The following is a 13752-nucleotide window of genomic DNA, read 5'->3' as shown; positions in this document are numbered from 1 at the left end:
GATACGTATCAACTAAACGAATTTAAAGAAAGATGATAAAATTATGTATTTTAATATTTCGTCAAAATAATTAATTTTATTTCTATTAAAACTTGAGTTTTTTTTTTCTATTTGAAACACGTTTGTAACCAAAACAAGATGACAGGGAACACGTGTGATTGGTGTGTGCCCAGAAAAGCATACTGTTAATGGCAGCATTTATGTTCGAGTTGAAAGTTGAATGGCTTACGTAGGCAGCGTGGGAGAAATAAAAAAGAAAAAAACAGTACTACTATTAAATTCATTTCTATTTTTTTATGTCAATAAATTCATTTCTATTTGGTAAACCAAATACTATACTACTCATCTAAATTTTGTTAATGTGAACTGTGAAGTAATGCTACTATCTAGATGATTGTTAATATCACGAGATAATTGTTATTTTTTCATTTAATTTTTTTAATAGACGAAATGATAATAGTTAATTATTAAAAACACTTAAGTGAAAAATTGAGATACAACCTAATAACAATCTACAGGCTACAACCTAGCAATTTAAGTATTTGTGACAATTAAGTTAGGAATTATGGACTCAAAAAATTGTTTCTATTGATTTGTATGTTAATGTTTTTTTAAACTATCGTGCTAATAAATGCCCTAAATTTTTGTTTATCAAATTTAAAAAATCTCAAAATTATAAGTCATAACATTTGGTAAAATCAAAAATTACTATTTTCCGTCACAAAAAATAAATGCACAATGTTTTATTCAAAATTTATATCATTTAATTATTTAAACAAATGAGCTTATATATGGTCCCAACTCCCGACATAAAAATTTAGGACATGGTCCCGATTATAAAAAAGAATACTCAATAGCTACCTAATTTTTTTTATTGGAAAACTAAGAATCAACTATAAACTAACACTAATTGCATTTTTTTTTTCTCTTGAAATCACTTCTAATTTTTAGGACATTATATTGAGAAACTTGTTTAGGGGTTTTACATACTTGTTTATAGGATATTTATTGCTAACTAGTGTTATTGGGCCACTTTTTAAAGATTTTTAATGAAGAAATCGTCCTTTAAAAAAGTCAAAGATTTCAATTTTCAATACAAAAATACATAGATTTTAATAAAATCTTACTACATTAGGTGCTTAAAAAATATCACAAAGACAGTCATTAACATTTCCCTTGTTTATATTTAAAATGTTAAATCAACTTGATACAGAAAAAATGCTAAATAAAAAAATTAATCATTTCTTATAGTTTATACATGATTGATATGCATTTCGTTAAAATATTCACAATAAATTTTAAAATATATATTTAAGGGTTAAACAAGTTTTCGTCCCTAAGAACCGTTAATTTTTTTTTTCCGTCCTCATAAAATAAAATAGCACATTTGTTTTCCTATAAAGTTTTCCAACGCGCATTTTTAATCATAACTGTTTGATTTGGTTAGTCGTTGTCGTCCGTGGTGTTCTGCCGCCGTTCTTGTGGTGGTAGGCTGTTTTTCTCGATGGTGGGTGGTGAACCATGGTGTGGTGGGTGTTTTGTTCGGTCTCACTGATGTTGTTCCCGTCATCGGTTCAATGGTCTTTGGGTGTTTGTTTCAAAATTGTCGAGTTGTTTATGTTTGTGGCCAGCCGGTTCATTACCGTCGGCGAGAGGTTTGTTTTCGTGGGTCTTCAGTTGTGGGTTTTTGTTTTATGTTTATGTTCAGTTATTGCTTAGAGATCGGGTGGCTTCAGATTTGTCCTTTTTACGATGATTGGTTTTGTATACCCGAAATGGTCTCCTTTATTTGGTTATGATAACCTTCCGAGGTATGTGGTTACTAACGTATTGGACTCATCCCACGAGTTGGATTCTTGTGCGTTTGAATGAAATTATATGTGTGTTTGGTGTTTTGTACCCTCGATTCTCTAATATTCAAGATATGTTGAGATATGTAGGTTTGAAGGAGTCAGAACTGCCTCCACTTCGGTATCGACTTTTTATCTTTTTTTTTTTTTTCACGTCATTTTTATTCTTTTGATATGTTTGAATATTGATTTTTAAACATCAAATCTAAAAAATTCATATGAAACATGAATAAAAAACTATATATTTAAACACTAAGAACTCATATCAAAATAAAATCATATATTTAAATCTTGACAAACCATAGACAAATTAATCAAAATGACATGAAAAAATAAAATAAAATAAAGAATTGTTAACTGAAATTAAGTTGTTTTTGAGAGGAACTGAAATTAAGTTAAAAACGATAGAGTAATTTTGCATGCATTTTACTACTACTCCTTCACATTAATTAGAAGAGAATATGGATAAGATAAATTGTGATTTTGAGACGGTGGAAACCTGCCATCAAAGCAAAGAAGAACTCAATTAGATTTTGAGAAATTCCTCTGCAAAAACCTTCCACACCCAATTCTCAACAACTGCGACAATTCAAATTCAGATAAGTATACCTTATGATATCTCTCACCACCACCACCACTCTGGTGCTGACGCCATTATCATTGGTCACATGTTCGGCGGCACGTCGTCCACATACAACTACGGTTAAAACTGACAGAAAGCAAAGGCAAAACAATGCAGGTTTCAGCGGCAAGAAGAAGGAACTGTCGTGGCATTGCGTGGAAGGTTGTGGTGCTTGTTGTAAGCTTCAAAAAGGTCCTTCTTATCCATCTCCTGAAGAAATTTTCACCGACCCTTTAGATGTTGAGGTCCATTTTCCTATGTTTTATAAGTTTTAATTTGTAGTAAATTGACCTATGTACATTCTATTTAGTGTTTATTATTATAATGAATTAATGATGATTAGTATTTGTCTTTGACATTGGTTTATTGTTTTATTTATGATTTGATTATATGGCAATGAATTGAATTTCAGCTCTACAATAGCTTAATAGGACCAGATGGATGGTGTATACATTATGAAAAGAGTAGCAGAAAATGTTCCATTTACTCTGGTCAGTGGCCACACCATCACTCTAAAGTTTTGAATGTTATGATTTCTTATGAGAATGTTAGTTTTGGAGTTTAACTTGTATATTGTTTTGTTCTTTTTCAGAGCGTCCGTATTTTTGCCGTGCGGAGCCTGAGGTGTTTGAATCTTTGTTTGGAGTCAAACAGAAGAATTTCAATAAGGAGGCATGCAGGTTCACCTTTCTCACTCACTTTTCAAATTAATTTCTTTTACTTTCGTTTATGGAGAATCACATTATGAAGTTTATTTAGTTGAAATGATTTTCTTTTTATTTTAAATGAAAGATAATTACTTTGGTGGTATGTATTATGTAATACTGATATGCTAGTGGCCGATGTTTTTTCTTTAAAACTCGATATCTGGACCAAGAACCGACTAATCCGGAGATCAATCCCATTGTCCACTTGTTAGTATAATGAGGGTTAATTATCTTTTGACTTTTATGTATTTCATGAATTGGAACAATTTCGTGCTTTCGATCCGAAGCAGCATTTAAATAGGGTTAGCATTTTGAGATTCTACCTCTTTACTTCGATTTGCATTAGGTGCAGTGCAGCTATGTGTCAGATTTTATTGAAGAACCTTACTTTGTAGTTTCTTTTGTTTATGAGGAGGTTCTGTCATTAAGCTTTTGAGGCATCTCTCTATGTTAGGATGCAAAGTTAGTGATGTGATAGATAGATACAATGAAGTAAACTATTGTTAATTTTTGCCTCTATATGCTATGAAGGGTAGTGATGGACAGTAAGCTTAACAAATCATGCTAGTGGCCTAGTGGATTCATTATGCCATGGCATGTTTGTATGGTGCACGTTATATGTTAACAATTTTCTTAAGCAAAGGCCACATCTTCCATTGAAGTGGCCATGAGGTGTTTGAGCATGAGGTATCAACCATGACTCCTTACCTGACAATAACAAAGAATGGTTGCTTATACTATTACTGTTAAGTTCCAAGGCTAGCACACTTATATTATGAATTTTTCTAAAGCAGAAATCATTTTTGAATTTTGTTATTATTGTCCAACTTTTCATAGTCTTTTATTCAATTTATCCTCAAAAAATATTATATTATGTTATATCAAAACAAGCACAACACTATCCTTTAAACTAAGACAGCCAAAGTGTGCGTTTCTTATCCAATTTCTTTGTTTTTTTCCCTTGTAGTTTCTGCAGAGACTCAATTAAGGCAATTTATGGTTCCAATTCAAAGGAACTTCATAATTTTGACGAGTCAATTAGGAGTTCTTCTTCTGGTTAGAGTTTTGAATTCTTTATTGATCAAGGTCAGTTTTCTTGTCTTTTTTGTTTACCATAATGGTTGGTTAGAGTTTTCTTGTTTATAAGTTCTAAATATCTAAGATATTTTGAACTGAATAACTTCTGCATGAATCTAGAAAGTAGAAGCTAACAACACTTAAAAATAGCTATATTTGATAGGTAGTAATAAACTAATGAATTATCATTGCATGTTCTTCTATTGGAATTTATTGTTCATTGAAAATATAACTAGTTAGATTTCCCATATCTTATTTTGGGCTAAGTGAAGGATTCATATGAGTTAAACACTACCCAAAAAAACAAACACTTAATGATGATTAAAATGCATCTAATAAGAAATTATTGTCAAAATAAGTGCTAAGGCATGTACATCACATGGGTTTGGGTCCTTGATAGAAATTTAGATAGTTAAGTGAAAGTTGTGAACATTAATGAGAAAATTATTAGTTCTGAGCTAGTCTGTAAGTAATCTCCTTTTGACCATCTGCTTAACCTTACTCTTCAAAGTGACCTCTACACTTCAAAAAATCTTGATGCATGGAAGTAACTTTCTGCAGAACTTGTTGGCCACTAATAGAAGTCATTCCTTAAAATTCTTCCAGGTACCAATATCTTGACTGAATGTGGGACGTGGGTTATGTCGGGTACTTAATGGAAGGAATTATCCACACAATGGATATGTTGAAGCCTTTCAAGCACTCTACTGTTATTGAAGCACAACCACGTTGTTGGTGGTATTCTTAGATCACCAATTTCCATTCCAAATTAGATATTGTTGCTGTGGGGTGGCGTGTCAGGTTTTCGCTTCTCCTCTGGCGGCATAATTACAAAGAAGCTGCAGGTTCACAATTCAAATCCTCACCCTACTGCAGTGATGGCTAAATTTTGATCACTTGGAAATGTAATATTAGATGGACAGTTGTTCAAAAAATATAAGTATGAACTGATTTGAATAGGCTAATTTCATTATTCTACTCAGGGTCGGTTTTAAGACTTTTAATGCCCTGTACAAACTAAATGAATGGTGCCCTCGTGTATTCTAATGAAGAGGTCATGTTACTATCTTTGTTATGATTATGATTATTATTACGTTGACGCACTACAGTTTGCAGTAGTTACTATCTTCTTTTACGTAGCGACAACCAGGGTCTGAACACTTGCCGGAGACACAAACACTGACTAGGCGACTATAGTGTCCTCAAAATCATAATGCCAATAAAATTGATGCTATCCGTGAGTTTTATTGATATCTTGCTTATTTGTTTCTATTGGATTGTTGAGCAAAAACCTTAAAAGTGCTACATAACCCTATTTTTTATGTACAGATTTGTAGACTGGGATAGTTACATGTTTAACTAGAAGATTTTTTTTTCCTTTCTTTTTTCATCCCTTTGCATAAACAAAATTTTGTGGTTAACCTTACTCTACAAGGCCTATTTTGTTTACTTCCATCATACTATCACACCACCAAGGCCAAGCTCATCTTCAATGTCATCTCCATCTTCAAATAACTTCAAAAAATGAGCTTGGTCCTCTTCTTTTCTTTTTTTCAGCCAGAACTTATATGCACCAAATACTCCAAGAATCAGTACACCTGCGGCCAAAGCACCAAGAAAAACCAGAATTGCTATGTGCTTTCCGCGTTTATCAGAAGAGCTGGAAGCTGCAGAGCAGGAATACAATCAGTTTTGTTGATATAAAATATAATAAAGATTACCATGAAAAGGAGCATCAGTCCTCCTTGATTTGCCATAAAATTCTGACATTAAAATAACTTAAAAGTCTTCAAAGGCTTGCTAAGAAATGCAACAAAGTGGAAAAAAAAACTATTTCTAGCATACCTACTACCAGTACATCAACGTTCACACTAAAAATAAAACAGCGAAGCATACAAGAATGGAAAATAATTTAAAGAATCTTATGTGCCTTCTCTTTAATCAACACAATATTCCTCCATCTAGCAAAAGTATAAATTCTTTTGAGCAACTTACCTTTTCTTCCATAAAAAAATGAAGAAAAATGTACTTGTATTTATAATAAAAATCCCTACAATTTAATCTAAAATGGTGTTAGACCCACCAAATTTGTTTAAGTAGACTGGAGTTGACTCCTCTAAAGTCAGGAGTACAAGGTAGATGTTAACAACTTCATAGTTCAATACACTATTTTTTCCAACCAACTGTCATAAGTTCATTTTTTATCCTCTAAAGTGGACTCAGTTAAGAGGAGCTAAATCCAATTAGTCACTAGTTAAATCATGGATGTATTGTAGTCAAATGTTTTTTTTTTTTTTGAAGAAGCTAAATTAGCCCACTTGATATCTTAGTCAAATGTTGTCCCAACTTTTATGTACACTGATACTAAATAATCTAGTGTAACTAAACCTTCAAATCAAATTGTTGGGTACCACGGTTAATTTTCAAATCAGCTACTAAAATATTTGTTAAGACGTTTATTTGGACTTACCTGTGGCATTTTGTTTATCTTTTCCCAATACAGGGATGATTACAAAGAAAACACAATATAGGAGATGGACAAAGTAATTTGCTTCACCATTTTTTTTCTCTCTTTCATTATTAGAACCTTAAAAGTCTAATGAACTTAAGCAACTCATCTGCTACTTTAATTTGAATACCCAAGTTATTCATGGTGATCAACTTTAACTTAAAAGTGAATTGAAGTTTCTTGCTTATTTATTGACATAAGTGCAAAAGAGGCTAGAGCTAGCTAGAGAATGAGAGAATCATTGAACAAAATTGGGTAGTCGAATTGAAGTTTCTTGCTTATGTGTTGACATAAACTCATTAGAACTAGAGATTGAGAGAATCATTCATCAAAATTGAAATTACATAATTTTGAATAAGTAAACAACTTTTTCAATGGCATCAACTGGGTCACAAATACTCTTTTCCAAATATCTAGTTGATGTATCCATTGGTCAAATAGCATCATGAAGGAATAAAGAATATTCATTGCGGAAATAAATAATCTTCAAAGCAAAAGTTGTAAGATACTCACCACCAAAAGATAAACAATCTGGGCACAGAAAAGTAGCATTGAATTGTTTTTCCTTGAACCTAACATATTCACCATGGGGTGCAGTAAAATCGGAAGGACAAAACTCCCACTCGTCAAAAGCATCGTCTGAAGTAATACTGTTTTCCTCATATAGTCCACACCGCTTGCAATTTTTACTTGAGAAGTTGCTTAAAATCTGGAAGCGTAGAGCAAAATCTCAGTAATTGCTCAAAAAGTAACACATGCAATATGCAACCAAAACATGATGAAGATTGAAAACACTTAAAAAACACTGTCACAAATACCCTGTTTTTTTGTGAGGACTCACCTTTTCCTCGGAAATTTTGGTCGATAAAACAAAGTTTTCTTGTAGTGTAAGCAAATTACTCAAAGTTCATGTGTGGAAGATAGTAGTTACTCGAATGGCTGCTTGTAAATATACACATTACTTTCAATTATATGTGAATGATATACTTATTGTTTAGGTAAGCAACTTAATTAAGCGCGTATCATTTAAGTATTTATGTATTTCTTTTTTAAGATTACTTATGTCTAAGTTATTTCTATAACAAAAGAAAAATTAAAGTCAAACTATTTTCATATAAGCTATAAGTTGTTTTCATCGGCTACTTTGAAAAGCTTATCGAAATAAGCTGAAAACAACTTATGAACATATCATAAATTGTTTCCAAAAGCTATCCAAAACAGTCTCACATGTATTTATGTTGGTAGATAAACTTACATAAGCTAATCCAAAGACACCCTTACTCTAAGAACATACAACCAAATTTGAAAGTGTAAACAGAAACACTAAAACACGTGTATTACACGATTGATTAACTAACTTCAAATGAACTACCTCAGAATGGACATAAAATCAAATTTATCTTAATTTTAAAAAAGCATAATAGAATCTAACCTTCCAAGATTGTTGACCATTGTAAGCATAAACAAAACGAGCTCTCTTAACATCTTCAAACACGTTCTTGTTCTCCCCTTCACAAAGGAAATACACAGTTGAAGTCACTTTTAGCCACTCGTGCCTTTCGAAGATCTCAATTGAACTCAACGACACAACTGCACATAACATCAACCCTGTACAATTCAAATGCAAATGCAATCAACAACATTTACACAATAAATACACTTCGATTATAACTTATAATTCAGCTTAAACACATTTTTTTGTGTGCTGTGCAATCGACACGTCAAGAGCACCGACACTTGTGATCGAAAACGTATCTGAATTGTATCATTTTCAATATCCTGATGCATGTGTTTGTGTCCGTGCTTCATAGCAATCGACGAATTATAAATAAAGATGAATGAAAAATTAAAGAGAATGAGTTAGTTATACCTGGAAAGTTAGCGAAGAAAACGAAAAGTGCAAGAGAAATTCTAGTATTGGACGCAGACATTGGAGGGATAGAGAGAGAGGTTGAGAAATGAAAGAAAATGGAAGTTGAAGAAGTCCTTTATTTCAAAATGTTGTTATTTGAAGGAAGAATGGAAGACTTGACGTGGCCACACGCGATTGGTTGGTGGGTTGGGGAGTCTAGTCTAAGATACGTGTGCATTACGCACCTGATTGCTGCTAATTCAATAACTTTGCCGCCAATAACTTCCATTGACTTCATAATAATCAACTATCATCACGACTCAGTCTAGAATGCATAGGATTAAGTTGATTGGTTTTGTGGTCAATTTTTATAATTTGTTTATGCTATTGTGCTATTGTCATCCCTATTGTCGTCAATTTTTATGATTTTTATTTATGCTAGATATTGTTTGAGTATGTTTGTTTTTTTGTGATTCATGTATTTTTTATTTGCTTTTACTGTTTTATACTTTTATTAGCTCCAAAACAGCATCTTATAATGCAATACTAGAATTGCAGTTGTTGACAAAGCCTTACTTCAACGCAAAATTTGAAGACTAGATATATTATTTATATAATACTAGAATTAACGTATCTTCGGAGGAAGAAGTTCTCAAAATTTGAGAATTTTCTTTTATGAATAAAAATACATTTCCAAAACTATCTCCTCTCATAACCTTCAATTATTTTCGGTTGATCCTTTTTTTCTTTCTTTTTTTTTAGTTTCAAAGTCCTCCTCCCCTCTCTTAAACTTTTAAACATGTCCTCATGATGTGTTTGCGAGTTGTATTTTGGATGAAAAGACTTTAGAGAACTAAGTCTATATTTTATTATATATTTGATATTTTTTAAAAATGAAGAGATGAACATGAGATGAAACATGTAATATCTTGTTTGTTTTTTTGACAAAGAAACATCTAATATCGTATTGTTATTTTAATTTTTTTTTAAAATATCAAATATATATATTTCTACCAAAGTCGTCTTCAAAAACCAACAAATATTTATCTACACTTACTGATATATTATTTATTTTCTTAAAAGAAATGGTGAATTTTATTTGGAAAAAGAAAAAAAATACCAATAACATATGACTTTAAACAGTTTTTTTTGGTAAAAGAATAGTTTTTTTAAACCTTAGTTTTTTGTTTCCTCTTCAAATAAAATTTAATTTATTTCAGAAAACGGAGAACTTATCAAATCGTCCTACATCTGAATAAGTTTATTCATTAATTTCCTTATTGTAGAATTATTCTTTCGCACAAGTTTAGTACAAGATTTTATAGTAACCATGTTACTAATGCAAAATATTTACTGACTTTGTTAATCACTGACTTTTGTCAAGGAATTATCTAACTAATCACTTTTAGTGAGGTATCCTCAGTCAACAACGTTTTCTCCGTCTCTAGGTTCAAATATGAAACATTTCTTAACAGAAATGAGTTCAATTCCACTTCCAACACATAAATGTTGGTAAATTCAATGTAAACTTTGCAATTACATTCAAATTATTTTATTTAAGTGTATATGTAGAGCTATCACAATATATGCTTGATTGTTCTCACTTCAACAAATATTCATATTTGTCAAATATGAATATTCATCGGTAATATACTAATAGTTATCTTTTGTTTTTTCTTTATTTATCAATAACAATTACTTGTCTCATAACTTTTTATGTATCAATGACAAACATTTATCCTGTGTATGTTTTTATGTATCAATGAATGATGAAATGGTGAGAAAAATAAGGAGGAGAGCGAATCATGGAGAGAAAAAAAATTAGATCGATAAAAAGACAACTTGCGGAATGGCAAAGCCATTATAAACTCACACACACAAGTGGAGGTACCGGGGTTCGAACCCCGGTCATGGCATCCGGCCTAACAATTTCGGCATTTTGCCAGTTGAGCTAGGACTTCTGGATACAACTTGCGGAATTTAATAAGGATATATTGTTTTCTTAAATATATGATTGACGAGAGCCCTAATGATTCGAAATGAATTTAAGGTAAGTTAGTCTGCATTCAAACTCGAGTTCAACTGTCATCAAGCTTTTGAGGCATAGAGTATCTCTATGTTAGGATGCAAAGTTAGTGATATGATAGATAGATACAATGAAGTATAAACAATTGTTAATTTTTGCCTCCATATGCTTTGAATGATATATAGTGGTGGGTAATAAGCTTAAAAAATCATGCTAGTGGCCTAATGGATTCATTATGATCTGGCATGGTATGGTTCACGTTATAAGTTAACAATTTTCTTAAGAAAAGGCCACATCTTTCATTGAAGTGGCCATGATGTGTTTGAACATGAGGTATCAGCCATGACTCCTTACCTTACAACAACAAAGAATGATTGATTATACTACTACTGCCAAGTTTCAAGGCTAGCACACTTATATCACGATTTTTTCTAAAGCAGAAATCATGTTTTGAATTTTGTTATTATTTGTTGTAGTATGACTCAAAATTTGATGGATGGAGAATATTGTTGCTAAAACTATAAAAGATTTGTTTAAAATATATTTTGTGCTGAAAATATATTTATGGACAATAAATACATTTTTGTACCGTACGAAGAAATATTTGATGCAAATATATTTTGAAAGGGAATATTATATTTTTGATGCAAATATTCTTTCACTGAAGGAGAAAAAAAAACCGTATATTTAGTGTGGTATTCGTTCCAAATTTATGAGTTATACTTTTACTATAAATATAGACTTTGAATCAGAGTAAACTTTGAGATAGAGGAGGCTGAAACAAGGGTTTAGAATGACAACAACAAAACTAGGGTTTGTATAGAGTTTGTCTTTTGCGAATAAACACTAGGGTTTGAGGGTTGATTCACCTTGGGAAACACTATTAGGATTGAGTCTCTTGGTTACAGGAAGAGATTGGGGCTTTGGGTAGAATTAGGCGGGAGACTTTTTCTTGTAACTCATTGACATCTCTTTTGCAACGTTACTCATCATATGGTGAAACTGAGGGTTGTTCTCTCCCCCAGACTAGGTCAATTTGGACCGAACTGGGTCAACAAATTCTTTTGTGTTCTCTCTTTTCTTCTTTTCTCTCGTTGTTTTCTACTTTTGGCTTGTGTTTATAATTGTTCCATACACTTTGATTCTTTGGTTGCCTGATTATCACTTGCTCCACACATCAAGTTTGTCATTGGTGTGTTTTCTCTTCGAATTCACAACAATTGGCGCCCACCGTGGGGCAAGGTCAAAGGATAATCAAGTATCATGGGTTCGAAGTGAGATATTGAGAAGTTTATCGGAGATAATGATTTTGGGTTATGAAAGGTAAAGATGGAAGCGGTGTTAATAGAGCAGAAGTGTGAGAAAGCTTTGAAGGGTGAAAGTTCGTTACCGGTCACCATGTCACGAGCGGAGAAGACTGAGATGGTGGACAAGGTCAGGAGTGCCATTATCTTGTGCCTCAGGAATAAAGTTTCGAGAGAAGTAGCAAAGGATACAACCACGACATCAATGTGGTCAAAGTTCAAATATTTGTATATGACAAAATCTTTGACTCATCGGCAAGTCCTAAAGCAACAACTTTACTCATTCGAGATGGTAAAGTCAAAGGCTATCATGCAACTGCTTATGGAGTTCAACAAAATCATTGGTGATTTGGAGAACATTGAGGTGCATCTTGAGGATGTGAGTGCTCTGATGGTGTGGTGTTGTTTGGAGGATGAAGAAGGTGATGTGTCACACCTTGGCAGTGATGCCTAGTGGAGCGGCGGTCGTCTGGAGAGACGTTAAACACTCAACATCAGCCTGGAGAGGCGGTGGTAAAAATACTCATGATCAGTCTGGAGAGGCGGAGGCAACAATACGCATGATCTACCTGTTGAGGTGGAGTTTCAAGGTTAAGGTGTATACTTGTGGATTACTCTAAAAGCCAAGGGTGATTGGGCACAAGTAGATCTTCAAGGAAGCGGGAGATGTCCTATGTTGAAGAAGCATGGTATAGTCTTGTAGAACTACCTAAAATTCCTAGCGTAGTGATAAGTGCTAGAAAGTTGTATTTTAAATGATATATTTTAGGCACTTTTGTTACTTGTTTTGCAAGTTATTGAGGGAAAAGCCGAGAGATAAGTGATTATTGCCCTTTTACGCTTTATCTATCTTACTTCACCCATTTGTGCAGGATTCGAGCTCAAGACATCAAGCAAAGAGCAAAAATGAAGAAAAAGTACAAAGAGGCAAGAAATGATGTTACTCGCCTCCAACTCGCCATGGCAAGCAGCAAAGGCGAGCAACTCAAGTAAGCATCAAAGATCCTTCGCCACCAACTCGCAATGGCGAGTGGAAGGCGAGCCAACTCGCCATGACGAATGTGTCTACTCGCGAGGCGAGTGAGGGCGGTTTAACTCTTCACAGATGACGTGGCACAAACCCAATGGTGAAGGAACTCCAACTCGCCATGGCGAATGAAGGAGCTCGCGAGGCGAGTTGATGCAGAATCAGAATTCTATAAATAGCCCACTCAACCATTTCATTGAATACTTAGTTTTTCTGAGTTTTTCATATTTTTCACTTGTAATATTCTTAGAGAGAGAGATAGGGCTTGTGCTTTATAGAGTGGGAGTGATAGAAAGTGAATTCTACATCACTTTGTTGAGAGATCACAAATGTGTAATGGATCTTTCTCTTTCAATTCATTCTTGCAAGGCTTCCATGACAATGAGTAGCTAAATCTCCTTTGTTGGGATTAGAGGTACTTGATCTTAGCTTAACATGTAATCTTTTGATCTATAAATATATGGTTCTAGCATTTGATTTGATGTTATTCTTGCATTTTAATGCTTATGCTTGATTTAATTGTGATTGAGAAATACTTTTGAATCTAGGTTTAGAATAACCATCTATCAAAACATAGGTTCTAGACATGGAATCGATGTTTTGATAATCACCTTGTGTATCCAAACCTAAAGCTTTCTTATTATTCAATAGATTGAGAAATCATCGATTGAACGATAAGATCGACTCTTGAATCATTCAATAGTTTGAGACATCGACAATTGAATGATACAATTGATTTCACAATATTATTTGGACATGAATAGTGTTGTCGAGGGAT

At 33.0% G+C, this 13752-nt stretch overlaps 2 protein-coding genes across 2 annotated transcripts; one reads left to right on the top strand and one right to left on the bottom strand.

Annotated features, from left to right (window-relative positions):
• Positions 1 to 2314: 2314 nt before the first annotated feature.
• LOC25484075 (uncharacterized) lies at positions 2315 to 5337 on the top strand. Its single transcript, XM_013612830.3, has 5 exons — positions 2315 to 2717; positions 2885 to 2963; positions 3065 to 3152; positions 4147 to 4265; positions 4863 to 5337. The coding sequence occupies exons 1-4, from the start codon at positions 2463 to 2465 to the stop codon at positions 4238 to 4240; spliced, it is 516 nt and encodes a 171-aa protein (XP_013468284.1). The 5' UTR covers positions 2315 to 2462; the 3' UTR covers positions 4241 to 4265; positions 4863 to 5337.
• Positions 5338 to 5467: 130 nt separating this feature from the next.
• LOC25484074 (uncharacterized) lies at positions 5468 to 8777 on the bottom strand. Its single transcript, XM_013612829.3, has 4 exons — positions 8636 to 8777; positions 8198 to 8373; positions 7279 to 7474; positions 5468 to 5923 (listed from the first exon to the last, which is right to left on the bottom strand). The coding sequence occupies exons 1-4, from the start codon at positions 8694 to 8696 to the stop codon at positions 5712 to 5714; spliced, it is 645 nt and encodes a 214-aa protein (XP_013468283.1). The 5' UTR covers positions 8697 to 8777; the 3' UTR covers positions 5468 to 5711.
• Between the last annotated feature and the right edge of the window lie 4975 nt (positions 8778 to 13752).

Source organism: Medicago truncatula, chromosome 1 (assembly GCF_003473485.1).
Source record: "Medicago truncatula cultivar Jemalong A17 chromosome 1, MtrunA17r5.0-ANR, whole genome shotgun sequence".
NCBI classification, from domain to species: Eukaryota; Viridiplantae; Streptophyta; class Magnoliopsida; order Fabales; family Fabaceae; genus Medicago; species Medicago truncatula.
Note: the sequence above shows the minus strand (reverse complement) of the source record. Positions and strands in the feature narration are given on the sequence as shown.